Raw genomic sequence first — 21,406 nt, 5'->3', positions numbered from 1 at the left:
CTTCAAAAGTAAACAAATCGTGCCAAGCGTGCAATACACGTCAACTGGTGAGTCAAATATTCTTTCACAAGTGCACCAATAATATTTATACCATTTTTTACACTAATGCAGTAGTCTGCATAACAGTAAATCTTTTATTTTTTGTGAGAATAAAAATTCAAAGTGGAAAGCAAAAGAATATAAGAGGGGCCTTGAGACGTGACTAATGACTAGAGGAAATGTCATTTTAGTGCCAGGAATGTCTTTCTTGTTTATTCTGGACCCTATTCCGAAATTGGCATCTTTTGAAATTTGTGTGAAATTGGCAAAATTGCTAAATTCTGACCACTGTACTGGATAGTTGAATTTATAAATGGGTGGTTTCTTGCACCCATTCGATAGAAAAAATGGAGTTCTAGCGAAATATTCATGTTTTTTGTCGACTAATACAGTGAAATTGGCCGAAAATGGGGCTCAAAGTGGGCAAAATCGCCGATCCGTAAACATCGCCGAGACCGCTAACTTTGCGAGAGCATAATTCCGTAAGTTTTCTATCAAATTTCAAACTTTTGGTGTCGTTATGATCGGGAAAAGATTCTCTATCTTTTCATAAGAGAAAATAATTTTTTTTTTTTTTAAATTTGGCCGACCCTGAGAACGAGTTTCGGAGAGGGCCTGTCGACCCTCAAAGGGTTAATATATTTATAGATGGGGTTGTAAAGGAAGTAAATGCTAGGGTGTTTGGGAGAGGGGTGGGATTAAATTATGGGGAATCAAATTCAAAATGGGAATTGACACAGTTACTTTTTGCTGATGATACTGTGCTTATGGGAGATTCTAAAGAAAAATTGCAAAGGTTAGTGGATGAGTTTGGGAATGTGTGTAAAGGTAGAAAGTTGAAAGTGAACATAGAAAAGAGTAAGGTGATGAGGGTGTCAAATGATTTGGATAAAGAAAAATTGGATATCAAATTGGGGAGGAGGAGTATGGAAGAAGTGAATGTTTTCAGATACTTGGGAGTTGACGTGTCAGCGGATGGATTTATGAAGGATGAGGTTAATCATAGAATTGATGAGGGAAAAAAGGTGAGTGGTGCGTTGAGGTATATGTGGAGTCAAAAAACGTTATCTATGGAGGCAAAGAAGGGTATGTATGAAAGTATAGTAGTACCAACACTCTTATATGGGTGTGAAGCTTGGGTGGTAAATGCAGCAGCGAGGAGACGGTTGGAGGCAGTGGAGATGTCCTGTTTAAGGGCAATGTGTGGTGTAAATATTATGCAGAAAATTCGGAGTGTGGAAATTAGGAGAAGGTGTGGAGTTAATAAAAGTATTAGTCAGAGGGCAGAGGAGGGGTTGTTGAGGTGGTTTGGTCATTTAGAGAGAATGGATCAAAGTAGAATGACATGGAAAGCATATAAATCTATAGGGGAAGGAAGGCGGGGTAGGGGTCGTCCTCGAAAGGGTTGGAGAGAGGGGGTAAAGGAGGTTTTGTGGGTAAGGGGCTTGGACTTCCAGCAAGCGTGCGTGAGCGTGTTAGATAGGAGTGAATGGAGACGAATGGTACTTGGGACCTGACGATCTGTTGGAGTGTGAGCAGGGTAATATTTAGTGAAGGGATTCAGGGAAACCGGTTATTTTCATATAGTCGGACTTGAGTCCTGGAAATGGGAAGTACAATGCCTGCACTTTAAAGGAGGGGTTTGGGATATTGGCAGTTTGGAGGGATATGTTGTGTATCTTTATATGTGTATGCTTCTAGACTGTTGTATTCTGAGCACCTCTGCAAAAACAGTGATAATGTGCGAGTGTGGTGAAAGTGTTGAATGATGATGAAAGTATTTTCTTTTTGGGGATTTTCTTTCTTTTTTGGGTCACCCTGCCTCGGTGGGAGACGGCCGACTTGTTGAAAAAAAAAAAAAAAAAAAAAGTTTTAACTCAGTCTATGGCTTCCAGATTTACAAATCTGACACTTCCCAACCTGAGAATATATGAACATTTTTTGTTTTAACACACTGGTCGTCTACTACCAAGGCAGGGTGGCCCTAAAAAGAAAATTTCACCATCATTTATACTATCACTGTCTTGCCAGAGGCGTGCAGATACGATCTTAACACCTATGTTGTGCTCTACACACCAAATTTTCAGATGTTATGGCAAAATTTTGGGCTTTCAATGAAATTTAGTAACTATTTTTATTTTATTATCACACTGGCCGATTCCCACCAAGGCAGGGTGGCCCGAAAAAGAAAAACTTTCACCATCATTCACTCCATCACTGTCTTGCCAGAAGGGTGCTTTACACTACAGTTTTTAAACTGCAACATTAACACCCCTCCTTCAGAGTGCAGGCACTGTACTTCCCATCTCCAGGACTCAAGTCCGGCCTGCCGGTTTCCCTGAACCCCTTCATAAATGTTACTTTGCTCACACTCCAACAGCACGTCAAGTATTAAAAACCATTTGTCTCCATTCACTCCTATCAAACACGCTCACGCACGCCTCCTGGAAGTCCAAGCCCCTCGCACACAAAACCTCCTTTACCCCCTCCCTCCAACCTTTCCTAGGCCGACCCCTACCCCGCCTTCCTTCCACTACAGACTGATACACTCTTGAAGTCATTCTGTTTCGCTCCATTCTCTCTACATGTCCGAACCACCTCAACAACCCTTCCTCAGCCCTCTGGACAACAGTTTTGGTAATCCCGCACCTCCTCCTAACTTCCAAACTACGAATTCTCTGCATTATATTCACACCACACATTGCCCTCAGACATGACATCTCCACTGCCTCCAGCCTTCTCCTCGCTGCAACATTCATCACCCATGCTTCACACCCATATAAGAGCGTTGGTAAAACTATACTCTCATACATTCCCCTCTTTGCCTCCAAGGACAAAGTTCTTTATCTCCACAGACTCCTAAGTGCACCACTCACTCTTTTTCCCTCATCAATTCTATGATTCACCTCATCTTTCATAGACCCATCCGCTGACACATCCACTCCCAAATATCTGAATACATTCACCTCCTCCATACTCTCTCCCTCCAATCTGATATTCAATCTTTCATCACCTAATCTTTTTGTTATCCTCATAACCTTACTCTTTCCTGTATTCACCTTTAATTTTCTTCTTTTGCACACCCTACCAAATTCATCCACCAATCTCTGCAACTTCTCTTCAGAATCTCCCAAGAGCACAGTGTCATCAGCAAAGAGCAGCTGTGACAACTCCCAATTTGTGTGTGATTCTTTATCTTTTAACTCCACGCCTCTTGTCAAGACCCTCGCATTTACTTCTCTTACAACCCCATCTATAAATATATTAAACAACCACGGCGACATCACACATCCTTGTCTAAGGCCTACTTTTACTGGGAAATAATTTCCCTCTTTCCTACATACTCTAACTTGAGCCTCACTATCCTCGTAAAAACTCTTCACTGCTTTCAGTAACCTACCTCCTACACCATACACTTGCAACATCTGCCACATTGCCCCCCTATCCACCCTGTCATACGCCTTTTCCAAATCCATAAATGCCACAAAGACCTCTTTAGCCTTATCTAAATATTGTTCACTTATATGTTTCACTGTAAACACCTGATCCACACACCCCCTACCTTTCCTAAAGCCTCCTTGTTCATCTGCTATCCTATTCTCCGTCTTACTCTTAATTCTTTCAATAATAACTCTACCATACACTTTACCAGGTATACTCAGCAGACTTATCCCCCTATAATTTTTGCACTCTCTTTTATCCCCTTTGCCTTTATACAAAGGAACTATGCATGCTCTCTGCCAATCCCTAGGTACCTTACCCTCTTCCATACATTTATTAAATAATTGCACCAACCACTCCAAAACTATATCCCCACCTGCTTTTAACATTTCTATCTTTATCCCATCAATCCCGGCTGCCTTACCCCCTTTCATTTTACCTACTGCCTCACGAACTTCCCCCACACTCACAACTGGCTCTTCCTCACTCCTACAAGATGTTATTCCTCCTTGCCCTATACACGAAATCACAGCTTCCCTATCTTCATCAACATTTAACAATTCCTCAAAATATTCCCTCCATCTTCCCAATACCTCTAACTCTCCATTTAATAACTCTCCTCTCCTATTTTTAACTGACAAATCCATTTGTTCTCTAGGCTTTCTTAACTTGTTAATCTCACTCCAAAACTTTTTCTTATTTTCAACAAAATTTGTTGATAACATCTCACCCACTCTCTCATTTGCTCTCTTTTTACATTGCTTCACCACACTCTTAACCTCTCTCTTTTTCTCCATATACTCTTCCCTCCTTGCATCACTTCTACTTTGTAAAAACTTCTCATATGCTAACTTTTTCTCCCTTACTACTCTCTTTACATCATCATTCCACCAATCGCTCCTCTTCCCTCCCGCACCCACTTTCCTGTAACCACAAACTTCTGCTGAACACTCTAACACTACATTTTTAAACCTACCCCATACCTCTTCGACCCCATTGCCTATGCTCTCATTAGCGCATCTACTCTCCAATAGCTGTTTATATCTTACCCTAACTGCCTCCTCTTTTAGTTTATAAACCTTCACCTCTCTCTTCCCTGATGCTTCTATTCTCCTTGTATCCCATCTACCTTTTACTCTCAGTGTAGCTACAACTAGAAAGTGATCTGATATATCTGTGGCCCCTCTATAAACATGTACATCCTGAAGTCTACTCAACAGTCTTTTATCTACCAATACATAATCCAACAAACTACTGTCATTTTGCCCTACATCATATCTTGTATACTTATTTATCCTCTTTTTCTTAAAATATGTATTACCTATAACTAAACCCCTTTCTATACAAAGTTCAATCAAAGGGCTCCCATTATCATTTACACCTGGCACCCCAAACTTACCTACCACACCCTCTCTAAAAGTTTCTCCTACTTTAGCATTCAGGTCCCCTACCACAATTACTCTCTCACTTGGTTCAAAGGCTCCTATACATTCACTTAACATCTCCCAAAATCTCTCTCTCTCCTCTGCATTCCTCTCTTCTCCAGGTGCATACACGCTTATTATGACCCACTTCTCGCATCCAACCTTTACTTTAATCCACATAATTCTTGAATTTACACATTCATATTCTCTTTTCTCCTTCCATAACTGATCATTTAACATTACTGCTACCCCTTCCTTTGCTCTAACTCTCTCAGATACTCCAGATTTAATCCCATTTATTTCCCCCCACTGAAACTCTCCTACCCCCTTCAGCTTTGTTTCGCTTAGGGCCAGGACATCCAACTTCTTTTCATTCATAACATCAGCAATCATCTGTTTCTTGTCATCCGCACTACATCCACGCACATTTAAGCATCCCAGTTTTATAAAGTTTTTCTTCTTCTCTTTTTTAGTAAGTGTCTACAGGAGAAGGGGTTACTAGCCCATTGCTCCCGGCATTTTAGTCGCCTCATACGACACGCATGGCTTACGGAGGAAAGATTCTTTTCCACTTCCCCATGGACAATAGAAGAAATAAAGAAGAACAAGAGCTATTTAGAAAAAGGAGAAAAACCTAGATGTATGTATATATATATGCATGTGCGTGTCTGTGAAGTGTGACCAAAGTGTAAGTAGGAGTAGCAAGATATCCCTGTTATCTAGCGTGTTTATGAGACAGAAAAAGAAACCAGCAATCCTACCATCATGCAAAACAGTTACAGGTTTCTGTTTCACAGTCATCTGGCAGGACGGTAGTACTTCCCTGGGTGGTTGCTGTCTACCAACCTACTACTGTATAGTAACTGGATAATGTACTGGATAGTAACTATCCAGTACATTAACCATTCCTATCAATCTGTTAGCTACTAGATGTGCCACGTTCCTGCAATGATTTTACTGCCAACTTGCATGAAAAATACCAAGTAAAGGGTGAAGGTACCAGGTAAATTTTCTGTACTGTAATTGTAAATTATAACAATTCATAAAAAAATATTAACTGTACAGTAATTATTTTGAATATTTTTTTTTAGAGTTTAAATGGTTAATACTATATTATTTGATGTCTCTTATGGAACTTAAAACTTAATAGGGGGTATGACTGATCCATATAGGTAGTAGGTTGGTAGACAGCAACCGCCCAGGGAGGTACTACCGTCCTGCCAAGTGAGTGTAAAACGAAAGCCTGTAATTGTTTTACATGATGGTAGGATTGCTGGTGTCCTTTTTTTTGTTTCATAAACATGCAAGATTTCAGGTACGTCTTGCTACTTCTACTTACACTTAAGTCACACTGCATATACATTTTTTTTTTTTCAACAAGTCGGCCGTCTCCCACCGAGGCAGGGTGACCCAAAAAGAAGGAAAATCCCCAAAAAGAAAATACTTTAATCATCATTCAACACTTTCACCTCACTCACATATAATCACTGTTTTTGCAGAAGTGCTCAGACCACAACAGTTTAGAAGCATATACGTATAAAGATACACAATATATCCCTCCAAACTGCTAATATCCCAAAACCCCTCCTTTAAAGTGCAGACATTGTATTTCCCATTTCCAGGACTCAAGTCTGGCTATATAAAAATAACCGGTTTCCCTGAATCCCTTCACTAAATATTACCCTGCTCACACTCCAACAGATCGTCAGGTCCCAAATACCATTCGTCTCCATTCACTCCTATCGAACACGCTCATGCACGCCTGCTGTACAAGCATATATATACATACCCCTCTGGGTTTTCTTCTATTTTCTTTCTAGTTCTTGTTCTTGTTTATTTCCTCTTATCTCCATGGGGAAGTGGAACAGAATTCTTCCTCCGTAAGTCATGCGTGTCGTAAGAGGCGACTAAAATGCTGGGAGCAAGGGGCTAGTAACCCCTTCTCCTGTATATATCACTAAATTTAAAAGGCGAAACTTTCGTTTTTCCTTTTGGGCCACCCCACCTCAGTGGGATATGGCTGGTGCGTTGAAAGAAGAAGAAGAATGACTGACCCAAAGAGTACAAATTAATTCACTTAAAATTTTTTTTTTCAACAAATCGGTCATCTCCCACTTAAAAATATATATATAAAATTATTAAATAGTTATACAGCAGTACTAATGAAATAATATAAATTAGCTAATAACATAAGTTCTTTACTTAAATAATTTCCAGATGCCTTTATGTAAAACTAACCTATCAAAACTAATTCACAGGCATTGTTGGAACTTGCCTATATTGTATGTAGACATTAATGGCTGGCAGAATAAGTGTGGTATAGCAGCTGAGGCATAGCTGGCTAGCTGGAATGGAAAGCACCCCTGCAAACACACAGGCTGTGCAATAGTGGTGCCACTCACATATATTTAATATTAGTATTAAATATAAAAAACTGTACATGTATAGAAAATGCTACAGTTTATAGAGAAAAGTAATTTTAACATGGCATACTAGTTATTAAGACAAAAATTCATCCTGACCATGCTTATGCTAGTCTGCAAATTTTTTTTATCTCATTGGCCGTCTTCCACCAAGGAAAGGTCTGTCTTACCAGAAGTGTGCTGACATCACAATTCAGATGGCCACCTGAACTGCAACATCCCCACCCTTCCTCTGGAGTGCATACACTGCCCTTCCCACCTCCAGCAAAATAGCTTCCCTGAATCTCTTCATAAGTGTTGCCTTGCTTACTCCTCAAAAGCATGTCCATCAGAGGCCACTTGTCTAAACTCACTCTGATCAAACACACAAGCCTACTAGTTGGAGACCCCTCATACTCATAGACTTCGTATTTACCAAACAAAGGGTGTATACAAGTTTTAGTATATAATGTTATCTCAGATAGGTTGCAGTATATGGGAATGCATTACATTCCATAATTGATTTTATAATAAAAGCAGTGTGAAAGGATTCAGGGAAACTTGTTAGCCAGGCTTGAGCTATGGACATGGGATGGGCAGTATGTGCACTCTTAAGGAGGGATGGGGATGTTGCAGTTGGAGGGTTATTGGACTAGTGATGTCAATATAATTCTGACAAGACAGCAGTTGATTGAATGACTGCAAATGTTTCACATTTTGGGTCACCTTACCTTGCTGAAAGACTGTCAGTAAGGCAAAGGTAATAATAAAGCAAGAGTGCAATATTAAGAAATGGGTACGAGTCTTGAGTTTAAGGAATGTACCTGGAGAGAGTTCTGGGGGTCAGCACTCCTGCGGCCCAGTCTGTGACCAGGCCTCATAGAGGACCTGGGCCTGATCAACCTGGCTGTCACCGCTAGCTGCACACAGTCCAACGTATGACTCACAGCCCAGCTGGTCAGGTACTGACTTTAGGTGCCTGTCCAGTGCCTGCTTGAATACAGCCAGGGGTCTATTGCTAATCCCCCATATGTATGCTAGGAGACAGTTGAACAGTCTTGGGGCCCCCTCACACTTAGTGTTCTCTTATTGTGCTAGTGGCACCCCTGCTTTTCATTGGGGAGATGTTGCATTATCTGCCGAGTCTTTTGCTTTCGTAGGGAGTAATTTTCGTGTGCAAGTTTGGTACTAATCCCTCTAGGATTTTCCAAGTGTATATAATCACGTATCTCTCCTGCTTGCATTCTGGGGAGTAAAAGTTTAGGATCTTCAATTGTTCCCCGTAATTGAGGTGCTTTATCACAGTTATGCATTCCATGAAGGTTCTCTGTACATTTTCTAGGTCAGCAATTTCACCTGCCTTGAAAGGTGCTGTTAGTGTGTAGCAATATTCCAGTCTCAATAGGACAAGCAACCTGAAGAATGTCATCGTGGACTTGGCATCCCTGGTTTTGAAGGTTCTCATTATCCATCCTGTCATTTTTCTAGCAGATGCGATTGATACAATGTTATGATCCTTGAAGGTGAGATCCTCGACATGATCACTTCCAGGTCTTTGACATTAGTTTTTCACTCTGTTGTGTAGTTGGAATTTGTTTTATACTGATGAAATTTTAATTTCCTCACGTTTTCCATATTGGAGTAATTGAAGTTTCTCATCATTGAGCTTCATATTGTTTTCTGCAGCCCATTCAAAGATTTGGGTGATGTCCGCCTAGAGTCTTGCATTGTCTTCAGTGAAGGACACTGTCATGCAAATTCGTGTGTCATCTGCAAAGGAAGACATGACGCTGTGACTTATATCCCTGTTTATGTCCGATATGAGGATGAGAAACAAGATGTGAGCAAATACTGTGCCTTGTGGAACAGAGCTTTTCACCTTAGCCGCCTCAGACTTGACTACTACTATTTGTGTTCTATTTGTTAGGAAATTATAGATCCATCTTCCAACTTATCCTGTTATTCCTTTGTCATGCATTTTGTGCGCTATTACACCATGGTCACACTTGTCAAAGGCTTTTGCAAAGTCTGTGTATATTACATCTGCATTCTGTTTGTCTTCTAGAACATCCAGGACCTTGTCGTAGTAGTCCAGTAGTTGGGACAGACAGGAGTGTCCTGCTCTAAACCCATGCTGCCCTGGGTTGTGTTCCATGTTACAACTCAATTTTGGGGATGTTTTAAGTTGTAAGTTCAAGGTACCTTAAAGGCTATAGGACAGATTTAGCCTTTAACCCTTTTGGAGTGTGTCCTGTTGTATTACGGCTTTGAAGTACAGGTCTGTCCTGTTGTTTGACATGATTAGCTCAGCTCTTTCAGATAATCTGTGAGTAGTAAATTTGGGCCTAGATATGAGAGAATGGGTCAGTGCAGCGAGTGTGCACCACATAAAAAAAATCCTGCAGCACTCAGTGCTTAAACTGAAAACATATGCGACTGTGTTTTTGGTTTAAAACAGCGACTCTGTGGTGTTTTTTGTATGGCTTTTATGGTTGTATTCTGGGTTTCTTGGTCTGGTTTGATAGAATGGAAGATGTATTACAGAAATAGTCATGATTTTGATTGGTTTTGGGACTGAAAGTAGCTTGAAATTGAGCTCAAATTAGTGGAAGTGTTTGAGTTTTGCCGATATTCCAGGGTACACGTATTACGTCACTCGTCCAATACACGTCCAGCTGGTCGATCTTATATGCATTCATGAATGCGCTGACATTACTTATACAGTTACAGCCTCTCTTCACTTAGCGATGTACTTGTTTACCGACGACTCAGACTTACGATGGGCTCTCTGACCAGTATGCATACCTAAATAATTAGTGTACTGTATATTGAAATAAACAGAATAGAGGAAATCAGCTCATAATATACATTGTTTATGTATAAATACTGGTCAGAGAGCCCATCATAAGTCCGAGGTGTCGGTAAACGAGTACGCCGCTAAGTGATGAGAGGCTGTATTTACTCTGGACCCTATTTTGAAAGTGGCAATTTTTTTATTTTGTGTGCAATTGCCCAAATTACCAAATTTCTGTGTACTTTATTGGGTAGTTGGAATAGTTGAATGGGCAGTTTCTTGTACTCAATTGATAGAATAGAAGGAATACCAGCATAATAGCTGAGAGTTTGATCGACTGGAACAATGGAATTGGCCAAAAATAGGGCTTAAAGTGGGAGAAATTGCCGATACGTAAATATTGCTGAGACTGCTAACGTTGCGAGAGCGTAATTCCGTAAGTTTTTTGTTTTTATCAAATTTTGTGCTTTTCGTTTCATTGCCTTTGGAAATTTTTTTTTTTTTTTTTTTTTTTTTTTAACCCTGAGACCAAGTTTCAGATCAAGGGGTTCCGACCCTGAAAGGGTTAAGCATTGAAACAGTAATACATTTTTCTATTGAAGTGGACCTCAGAATTTAACAATTGGGAAAAGATTGCCTTGCTATGATTGTAGCAATAATTATCAATTCATCAGCCAAAGGACTCTACATAATTACCAAATCTATTGACCCCAGCAGATTTTGTTCTATATTTCCATAGTCAGGTAACTAGAGGTCCAGTAAATGAAAAGTTTACTGGACTGTAATTTTAATGAGGCCTTTATATTTTATTGAATGGTACATAGGTGTTTTATGATAATTTACATTTTGGTATTAAGATATTTTCTTAAAAGTAGTTAGCCATGATGTATCACTAAATACATTGTGGATTGCAGGACTCTCCATCAACCCCACATTTGTCAGACACGCCCAAGAGACGTCGTCTAAGCAAAGAGCGTGAGAAACCCCAGGAAGAGATAGTGTGTGATCGCTGCAACTATACCAAAGACTGCTGTTGCACTTTCTCCTGCAATCATTGTGGTAAGAGAGTCTTCTCTATTATGGCATACACTTTACACTCAGAGAGAACATGCCCGGTTCTCAAGCACAGGCGAGAACGCATTCGAATGGCAATCATGGAGAAGAGGCGCCGTAAAGAAGGGTTAGCTCCGATTACGAGAGACTTTATTGTACAACCTGAGACCCCAGCTGTAGTAGCAACCAAAGTTCAACCTTACAGAGACTATTTCAGAATTGGAAGTGATAGAAGCATTAGTGAAAATGATGTTAAGAGAAAAGTTGTTGATATTAAAAAGGATAATGTCAAAAGCAAAGAGATCAATGAAAAACCAGTTATGGTTGCTAGTAGGCAACCTGAAGATGGAGATGGTGATGACAGTAGTTCTGGCAGCCTCACTGACCTTTCAACATTTACCTCACCAAATATTCTTCAGCCAGTTACCAATCCTACAGATGAGTGATGAAACATGTTTGTATAGGCCTGCAAATTTTGACAGCTGTTAATACTTCAGCCAGAGAGCCCTAGGTGTATGAAGGTATTTTGTCACAAGACCTTCAATATTTTGGCCTTTAGATTTAGTGCTGAATAAAATCAGAAACTGGAAGCTAGATAAAAATATAGATTAATCAAAGTGAAATTAACATGGCTCAGCTCAGAGAAATTGATATAGTACCTGACTTTTCATTGTGCCAAAGAAAGGCTAGTGGCAGGGGTGATATGTTAGGGATGCAACATAAGGTGTGAACAAATTTTCCTGGTGATGTTACCTCTTGTGTATAATTTTTTTACTTAGTTATATGACTGTTAACTGTTTTGATATTGCTATTAAATTTCATGAGAGATCTCACTGTCAATCTCAAGAGTGTACAATTCAAGGAATTTTCCTCCAGTGATGATGACTGATCTAAACAATATTTCAGAATATCAGATATTAAAAAGTCAGGGGATAAAGTGAAATTTATTTTAAAGTGTTAGTGTAGTTGTTGATTATCACTGTTGAAAGTTCAGTTGTCATCAGTTGGGGACTAGCATATGGTTTTGTAATTGAATAAGAATAATAGAGAACTTAATTATAACACGATTTAAAAATATATAGAGAAGCAATAGAATCCCTGAATTTAAAGAAATGTTAAAGAATTTTTTGCCAGTTTTCTGTAAATGAAATCTAAATAATAATGCTTACCAAAAATTATTTAAATGTGTAACTGATATTCAGTTTGCTTCTAGGTCACAGTTATTCAGGAACAGTTTGTCATTGTACATGTGTTAGAAACATAGCAGTACAGGCTTGAATAACAATGCTACATAGTTAAGTGCATATTTGACAATCTAATTAAGTGGGAAATGACTTAAGTGACTTGTTTAAAGATTTGAAAACTTATTGAAGATGGGATAATCTTAAATCGAGATGAATATGTTTTTGTTTCAAGTAACATGTACTTTTTTAGTGCCTGAACAGTAAAAATTAATATATTTGTTATACTTGACATTCTTCACAATTTATATTAACAACCAGAACATTGCATTTATATGTAAAATTATGTAGAGGATCTGAAACCCTACACTTGACAATTTACAGATTGTTTTTAATACCTTGCTTTTTATAGTACAGTAGACCCAAATAAAAGGCGCAGTTATGTAGCACATTTTTGTGATAACGTATTTGAGAAATTATGGCACAAATTTATGTAGGACATCATGGCTGATAAAACCTAAATAGAGGTCTCACATTTGTCTGCCTCTCAATAGTCACTTAACCATCTCCAAACATTTGTTTATCAACAAGCAAGAGAACAAGAAGTTTAAGGAAGGATAAAATGCATTTTGATACTATTATAAAAGAGAAAATGGTATAGTGAATAATGTATAAAGAGGGGCAGGTGATGAAACACATCTTGCAACCTTGTATAGCTCAGCAGTCACACAACCATCTCCAAACACTTCTTTATCAACAAGCAAGAGAATAAAATGATTCCTTGTCACTATTATGAATGAGAAAATAGAATGAAATGCATAAGCGATGTCAGCTAATAAACCAGATGACCCACGTGTCGACTGTTCATATGAACTACAGTACATAACAGTCTCCAAACACTTATGCATCTGTAGGAAAATAAAAAGATTTGAGATAGGACAGTATTCTTTCTTGCTAACTGACCTAGGGTCAGGATACGAGGGTAGGAACATTCTCTAGAGCCTTCAAAGGTAAGATTATATATTAAATTTATAATAGTCACTAGTGATGTATCAGCCTTGTCCATGTTTTCCGGGAGAATAGATGGTATACTATGTCAAACACTATCTTACCCGAGGCCTTGTTAAGCGAGTTTATTTAGTAACTTAAGTTTTTATTTAGGATTTGAGGGATTTGAGTACAAATATTTATAAACCAACAAGCAACATCATTTACAATGCAAGGTGTCAGATTGTTTGGCATTTCTAGGAAACCCATTAAAATAACCCTATTTTTCCCTTGTGTTCTTAAATTTGCATAGCATGTTTTTGTGCGAGAATTTTTTTTTTTTTTTTTTTTTTTTTTTTTTTTAAGGAATGTAACTACCGTCTTGTATGAGGGTCTTCTGATATTCAGTAAATTAAATGTGATTTGTCTTGTGTAGCATACAGTGATTTGAATTTGTTTTGGAATATCAGGCTTTTTATGTGATACCATTTAAATTTTGTATTCATTGCAGCATTACACAAATAACCCGCTTACGACGACGTTTCAGTCCATCGTGAGCTTAAACTGTCCAAACGTAGATCTATGTTCACCAGCGTAGCACTCCAAATAATTTTTTTTTTTTTTTTAATGAAAACCCCTTTTTTCTACACGTTATAGGATAAAAAAAATTTTTAGGGTCAGTACTCACAGAGGTATAAGCCCGTGAAGTTGGTGCTGGATGCTCACCTGATGGCAACATCAAGTCCTGCCACTTGCAGAAGTGTTGCCGATACACTTTTTTTCTCGTTTTTATTTTAATTTATGTAATTATGTTCTGATAATTACAATTTATAATAGTTCTTGTGATTTTATAGCCAATCTTTGTTCTGACACTAATATTAGGTACTGAAATAGTACTCAGATAGTCACAATCACACCGACAGATGAACATTTTCACCTGCCTTGGTCATTTACTATTGTCTAGAAATATATACAAAGTATTTATAGGTCTCGGCAATGTTTTAGACATGCTGGAGCATATATGAAACTTCTTGAAGCATGGTGTTTATGACGAGTGTCAGTAAACTGCTGACAGTGCAGTAACACTTGATGAACGTACACTACTCCAGGGAACCCTGTCTTTATTTGTTTTCACTGTTATACACAAACATGTCTCTGTCTGTCCAGCTCTGCTTATCTGACTGTCTGCCTGTGTGTGTGTCTTTCCGTTTGATTGTCTCTGTCTCAGAGCAGCTCATAAACCTGTTGGTTTACGAGCCGCTCCCTGATTCCTGAGCAAGTGAAAATGCATATTACTTGCATCATGAACATAGATAAGAGTAAGGTGATAAGGGTATCAAATGATTTAGATAAAGAAAAATAGGATATCACACTGGAGAGAGGGTGTATGGAAGAAGTGAATGTTTTCAGATATTTGGGAGTGTGTCAGCGGATGGGTTTATGAAGGATGAGGTTAACCATAGAATTGATGAAGGAAAAAAGGTGAGTGGTGTATTGAGGTATCTGGAGACAAAATGTTATCCATGGAGGCAAAGAAGGGAATGTACAAAAGTATAGTGGTACCAACACACTGATATGGGTGTGAAGCTTGGGTTGCAAATGCTGCAGCAAGGAGGTGGCTGGAGGCAGTGGAGATGTCCTGTCGAAGGGCAATGTGTGGTATAAATATTATGCAGAAAATTCAGAGTGTGGAAATTAGGAGGTGTGGAATTACTAAAAGTATTAGTCAGAGAGGTTGTTGAGGTGGTTTGGTCATTTAGAGATAATGTATCAAAGTAGAATGACTTGGAGAGCATATAAATCTGTAGGGGAAGGAAGGCGGGGTAGGGGTCGTCCTCGAAAAGGGTGGAGGGAGGGGGTAAAGGAGGTTTTTTGGGCGAGGGGTTTTGACTTCCAGCAAGCATGTGTGAGCGTGTTAGATAGGAGTGAATGGGGATGAATGGTTTTTGGGACCTGATGAGCTGTTGGAGTGTGAGCAGGGTAATATTTAGTGAAGGGATACAGGGAAACCGGTTATTTTTATATAGCCGGACTTGACTACTGGAAATGGGAAGTACAATGCCTGCACCTTAACACTCAGTGTGTGTGCATTATTAAAAAAAAATCTGGGAACATTTAGTACCCTGTGGGAGCACCAGTTCAATTGAGTGCAAGCTAGAGCAAACAGCATGGCAGACACCAGGGATTCACTGATGTCATGTTGTAGTAACGCTCCCCTTTTAAGAGTAAAGTGATGCTGACCCAGAGTTTAGTGGCTTTGAGATAGATGTTGCCACAATTGGTCAAGGAAATATCAAAAACCTCAATAATAGCCCATGTGCAACATCCTTTCATTTCTGATACCACTGGCAGTGCCATCCTGCCAGAATGTCCAATAACCTACGCCTTAAGTAAATAGAAACGATTCTGGAACGTGTAATATGTATTCAGCATGCTGGCTAGCTGGCTGACTGACTTTGGCTCTTTCTCTGTCTGTATCTGTCTGTCTCTCACAAGTAAGCACACAAGTACAATTATACATAATGTAAATTACCTAGAATAACCCAAAATTCCAGGCAAAGTGCTATACAGTGCTTGTAGATTTTTTTTTTTTCAACAAGTTGGCCATCTCCCACCAAGGCAGGGTGACCCAAAAAGAAAATACTTTCATCATCATTCAACACTTTCATCTCACTCACACAATCACTGCCTTTGCAGAGGTGCCCAGATACAACAGCATAGAAGCATATATAATGATATATAACATACCTCTCCAAACTGCCAATATCCGAAACCCCTCCTTTAAGGCCCATTCTATGCTGACCAGGCATCCCAGGCCAATCATGCCAAATTTGGAGGCAGGAAAAATAAAACGTAGATATACATTTGGAGAGCTAGCTTTACAAACATAGATCTACGTTTGGACCACTTAAGGGTTAAAATTGACTGATACCCTATCAAGAAGTCATAGCCAGTTGATTTTTTTGTCATGAGGGTTTTGCTTCTAGAAGAATCCACATAACTTATACAAACCCCATTTTGTCTTTTTTTATTATTATTATTATTATTATTATTATTATTATTACAGTACCTTTGAAGTGTTTGGGTAAATTTTGCCATTAGGGTGTTTTTTGGAGTTAGCAAATTACACTACATTAGTACATACCATGACTGGATTATCAGGATAAAATTGCAAATCTTAATTTCTTCATATATTAAATTGATTAGTATTTGTTTATATGTGAGGTGGTGGTGATTATTTATGCTTGATATTATGCTACAAGGCAGTTCATATTAAGATCATATCTTGGCTTTAAAATATGCTTAGATTTAGTATTAGATTTTTTTTACCAAATTTGAATGTTATTTTGTGTATGTTGTGTTCTTGACAATCTGGTGTGGTGTTATTAACTAGTTCTTTCAAGTTCTAATATTTATATTTTAGGTTACTGATTTGACTGATTGATATATTATTTAATCATGGAGAAGTGCTTAACCTACAAAGATCATATAGTGCTTTAAGAATAACAGGAAATCGGGTTTGATCTGAGGAAGAGGAGGATAACTCCAATTCCTTGTGTCTAGAACCTTTCATCAGCATCCAGGCACCTCCCTTGAAGGGAGTGTAAGATATAATCTGCTGAACAGTACCTGTTTATCAGCCAACTTTGTGATGATAAAAGGCTTAATTATGTGTTTTCACCTATGAATGTCATTTATTGCAGTTGTCTTAATTATACATTTGTTAAATTTCTGTAAAGGGAAAACTTCTTAACAGACTGTCTGTATCATTCTTTGCAATGGGCATTTCAAATTAAAATCAGTCTTGTTAATTGCAGAGTATGCTATAAATAATGTAGATTTCTGCTATCCAAATAATAAAAACGATTCAACTATAGAATTTCCACTTAGTTGTACTTGTTAATGCTATTTTCTAATAGAGGAGGATATTAAGTGAATAATGTTATGAAATTTAAAAAAAAATCTAATTTTTTTTTTTAAATAAGTGTGGTTGCTTGGCTATATCTTACCCTGTTGACACTCCTAGGTTTGGTTTAGCTGTTTACAAAGTGTAATTGTGCATTTGCATTTTTATAATGTATGTTTGAAAGACTGTACAGAACAATGTAAAAATATGCGGACTTATTAATATGCTACTGAGTGGCAGGTCACATTTGGCTCCTTTACAGGTTTACTATATGGGTCCGTTGACTCACCAATCACTCTTATGAATACTACTTATAGTTATAATTATCATTTTTATATTTTCTTACATGATCAACATGTAGTTATGAAATTGTTGAAGCTTTTGAATGGATAACTATGCCCAAAATGTCAGATATGACATTATTAAGTATAAAGTAAATAAGAGGCAATGCTTTTCTTTTTGATTTGCTGATGATTTAACCTCCTTTTGTTCAGAGTTTTTGGTGTGACAGGTGGATTTCTGTCACTGACCGTCCAAATGTCTAGTCTAGGTAGTGAAAGATGGTGTTGATGAAACTCAAATATTTTCTTTTCTTTCATAATGAACTTTAAATTATCCTGAAACTGGAGCTTATTTTGTGTGACTGTGTATTTTTATACACACTTATACACAGAGACTGGAACTCAGCACACAAGCACAGCTCAGCGAGTCTTAAGTATATAGTATATGCAGCTAATGTGTGTGTTTGCATATATGTAATGTATAGTGTTTATACACTAGGTAAAAGGTAAAAGAGGCTTTGAATTTTAGGGGCTTGAGTATCCACCAGGCTTGTGTGAAGGTGTTAGCTGAGAGTGGTTGGAGACGAGTGGTTTTTAATGAACGTACTGTTGGAGTGTGAACAGGGGTAACTTTTATGACAGAATTCTGAGAAACTGGCTAGCTAAATCCAAGTCCTGCAGGTGGGAAAGGCAGCACTTGCACTTTGAAGGAAGTGTGGGATGTTGGGATTGAAGGGTAATTTCCTTGTGATGTCAGCACACTTCTGGAAAGTTGGCATTTGAACAAATGTTGGTGAGTGTGTTTTTTGCTTTGGGTTACCCTGCCTTGGTGAGAGATAGCTGTTGAATTTGTGTATGTATATATTTTTTTAAACTCGGTGGCCATCTCCTGCCAAGGCACAGTGACCTAAAGAAAACACATTAATCAATATATATTTAATCCCTATTTAACCAGAAGTGTGCTGACATACTCAGATTTCCCTTCAGTTGGAACATCTCCACCCCTCCTTCAGAGTGTAGGCACTGCCCTTAACATATCTAGGACTAGAGTCTGGCAAACTGGAATCCCTTCATAAGTTACTCTGCTCACACACCAAACACTTGTCTACCTGCACTCTTATCTAACACCTTCACACGAAGTCTGCTGGATGCTCAAGCCCCTAAAACTCAGTCTCTTGTACCTCCTTTCTCCAGTTGCTCCTGGAATGACCCCTTCCCTCCTACCTTCTACCCCAGATTTATACACTCTTGTTTGTCAACCTATTCCTCAACACCACCACCACCTCAGCCCCTGAATTATACTTTTGGTAACCCCACAGTCTCTTAATTTGTGCTCTGAATTGTCTGCATGAGAGTCACTCCACACATTGCCCTCAGATGTAACATGTATGTCTTCTAGCCTCTTTCTTGATGCAACATTCAAAGCCCATGCTTCACACCCATATAAAAGTGCTAGTACTACTGTACTCTGTTATGTTCCTTTTTTGCCTTCATAGATAGACATCTTTCACCCCTTCCCCCTCTCTATCCTGTTGTTCACTTTTTCTTTCATAGACCCATCTACGAAGATGTCCACTCCCAGATCCACTTTCTCTATACTCCTTCAAATTTGATAGTCACCTATCGTTGCCTGGACTTTTTTGTTACTCCTTTCACCACCTTGCTCTTTTTTTACATTTACTTTTAATTTCCTTCTTTACATACCTTCCCAAACTTGTCCACAAACCTTCATAACTTGTGTTTAGAAATTTTTATCATTGAAGTGCAACTGGGATAACTCACTTGCATCAGACCCAACATCTTTTAATCCTGCACCCCTTCCCAACACCTAAGCATTCACTTCTTTCACAACCCCATCTATAAACATGTTACCCAAGGTGACATCACACATCCATAAGTCCTACTTTCGCTGTGAAATGGTCCTCCCTCCTACATACCCTAATCTGTGCCTCGCTGCATAAAAAGTCTTAATTGCTTTAATCTGCCTCATATTCCATATAGTATTTGCAGCATTGACCACATCGTACCCCTATCAATCCTATAACACCTTTTCTAAATCCATGAATGCAACAAGCAGCTCTTTACTCTTATCTGAGGACTGCACACTTATATGCTTCAATATAAACACTTGGGCTACACATACCATACCTTTTCTAAATCCTCCCTGCTCCTCTGCAATTCTACTTTATTTTTACCTCTAACCCTTTAAACAATAACTCTACTGTAAATATTACCTGATATATTCAGAAGGCCTATTACCTGATATATACAGAAGGCTTATCCCCTTATAATTCTTACATCCTTTCATCCCTCTTTCCCTTATACATGGGAACTATGCACGACCTCTGCCAGTCCTTTGGTACCTTCTCTTTAAAGCATATATTGAACGAGCACGGCAGCCACATCAACATTTAACATCTGTCTTAACCCCCATCTATTCCAGCTGCTTTAACCCCTTTTGTTTAAAACAAGAGGGGTTAAAGCAGCAACAACTAGTCAAAATAGCCTCTGTCCTTCCAGTACCTCAACCTCCCCATATAACATTTTTTCTCTTGTTTGTAATTGCTAAGTCTATTTGCTCTCCAGGCTTTCTTATTGATCTCTCTCCAGAACAGCAGCTTATTCTCATCAATATGCTGATAAGACCTATTCTCTCATTGACTCTAATTTGCACTCCCATACTGTTCTTAACCCCTTTCTTCCTTTCCATGTACTCTACCTCCAGTCTGTCATTTTTACTTTGTAAAAACTAATCATTTGCCATTTTTTCTCCCTTACTACTCTATTTATGTCATTCAACTAATTGCTGCTCTTCCCACCTACACACCTCCTATACCCACAGACTGCTGCACACTAGTTACATTTTCTTAAATTTACCCCATACCTCATTTCTACACTTTCTCTATCCCACCTTATTCCCAATAGTGCATATGTTTCCAAAACTATATCCTTGTTTGTTTTCACTTCTCTCTTACCCACTGGTGCTAATCTTCTTGCACTCAATCTATCCCCTTATTCTTACTGTAGCTACTGCTAAATAATGATAGACATACGTATCTGTTGCTCCTCTTAAACACATTTATCGAGAAACCTACCCATTAATCTTTTGTCTACTAATGCACTAATAAATTGTTCTCATTGTGCCCTATATTATATCTTGTATACCTATTTATTCTTATGTCTCTCTCTCTCTCACTATAATTATATAAATGTAATATATATTTTTTTTTCCTCAACAAACTGACCATATCCCACTGAGGCAGGGTGACCTAAAAAGAAAAAACTTAAGATTTTCTTTTTAAATTTAGTAACTTATACAGGAGAAGGGGTTATTAGCCCCATAATATATATATTTTTTTTTTTCAACAAGTCGGTCGTCTCCCACCGAGGCGCATATATATATATATATATATATATATATATATATATATATATATATATTTGTTATTATTGTTATTATCACACTGGCCGATTCCCACCAAGGCAGGGTGGCCCGAAAAAGAAAAACTTTCACCATCATTCACTCCATCACTGTCTTGCCAGAAGGGTGCTTTACACTACAGTTTTTAAACTGCAACATTAACACCCCTCCTTCAGAGTGCAGGCACTGTACTTCCCATCTCCAGGACTCAAGTCCGGCCTGCCGGTTTCCCTGAATCCCTTCATAAATGTTACTTTGCTCACACTCCAACAGCACGTCAAGTATTAAAAACCACTTGTCTCCATTCACTCCTATCAAACACGCTCACGCATGCCTGCTGGAAGTCGAAGCCCCTCGCACACAAAACCTCCTTTACCCCCTCCCTCCAACCCTTCCTAGGCCGACCCCTACCCCGCCTTCCTTCCACTACAGACTGATACACTCTTGAAGTCATTCTGTTTCGCTCCATTCTCTCT

The 21,406-nt window shown here is 38.6% G+C and overlaps 1 protein-coding gene across 7 annotated transcripts in view; it reads left to right on the top strand.

The window, feature by feature from the left end:
* The window catches only part of LOC128687046 (uncharacterized), a 54,936-nt gene extending 34,038 nt beyond the window's left edge, over positions 1-20,898 (top strand). For all 7 annotated transcript variants that reach the window (XM_070082512.1, XM_070082513.1, XM_070082508.1 and 4 more), the window contains one exon: positions 11,015-20,898. In XM_070082512.1, the coding sequence (XP_069938613.1) occupies positions 11,015-11,599 (585 nt within the window). In that variant the 3' untranslated portion in view covers positions 11,600-20,898. The remainder of the gene's footprint in view (positions 1-11,014) is intronic.
* The last annotated feature ends 508 nt before the right edge of the window (positions 20,899-21,406 follow it).

This window comes from Cherax quadricarinatus, chromosome 7 (assembly GCF_038502225.1).
Source record: "Cherax quadricarinatus isolate ZL_2023a chromosome 7, ASM3850222v1, whole genome shotgun sequence".
NCBI lineage: Eukaryota > Metazoa > Arthropoda > Malacostraca > Decapoda > Parastacidae > Cherax > Cherax quadricarinatus.
This window is presented reverse-complemented; position numbering and strand designations above follow the sequence as displayed.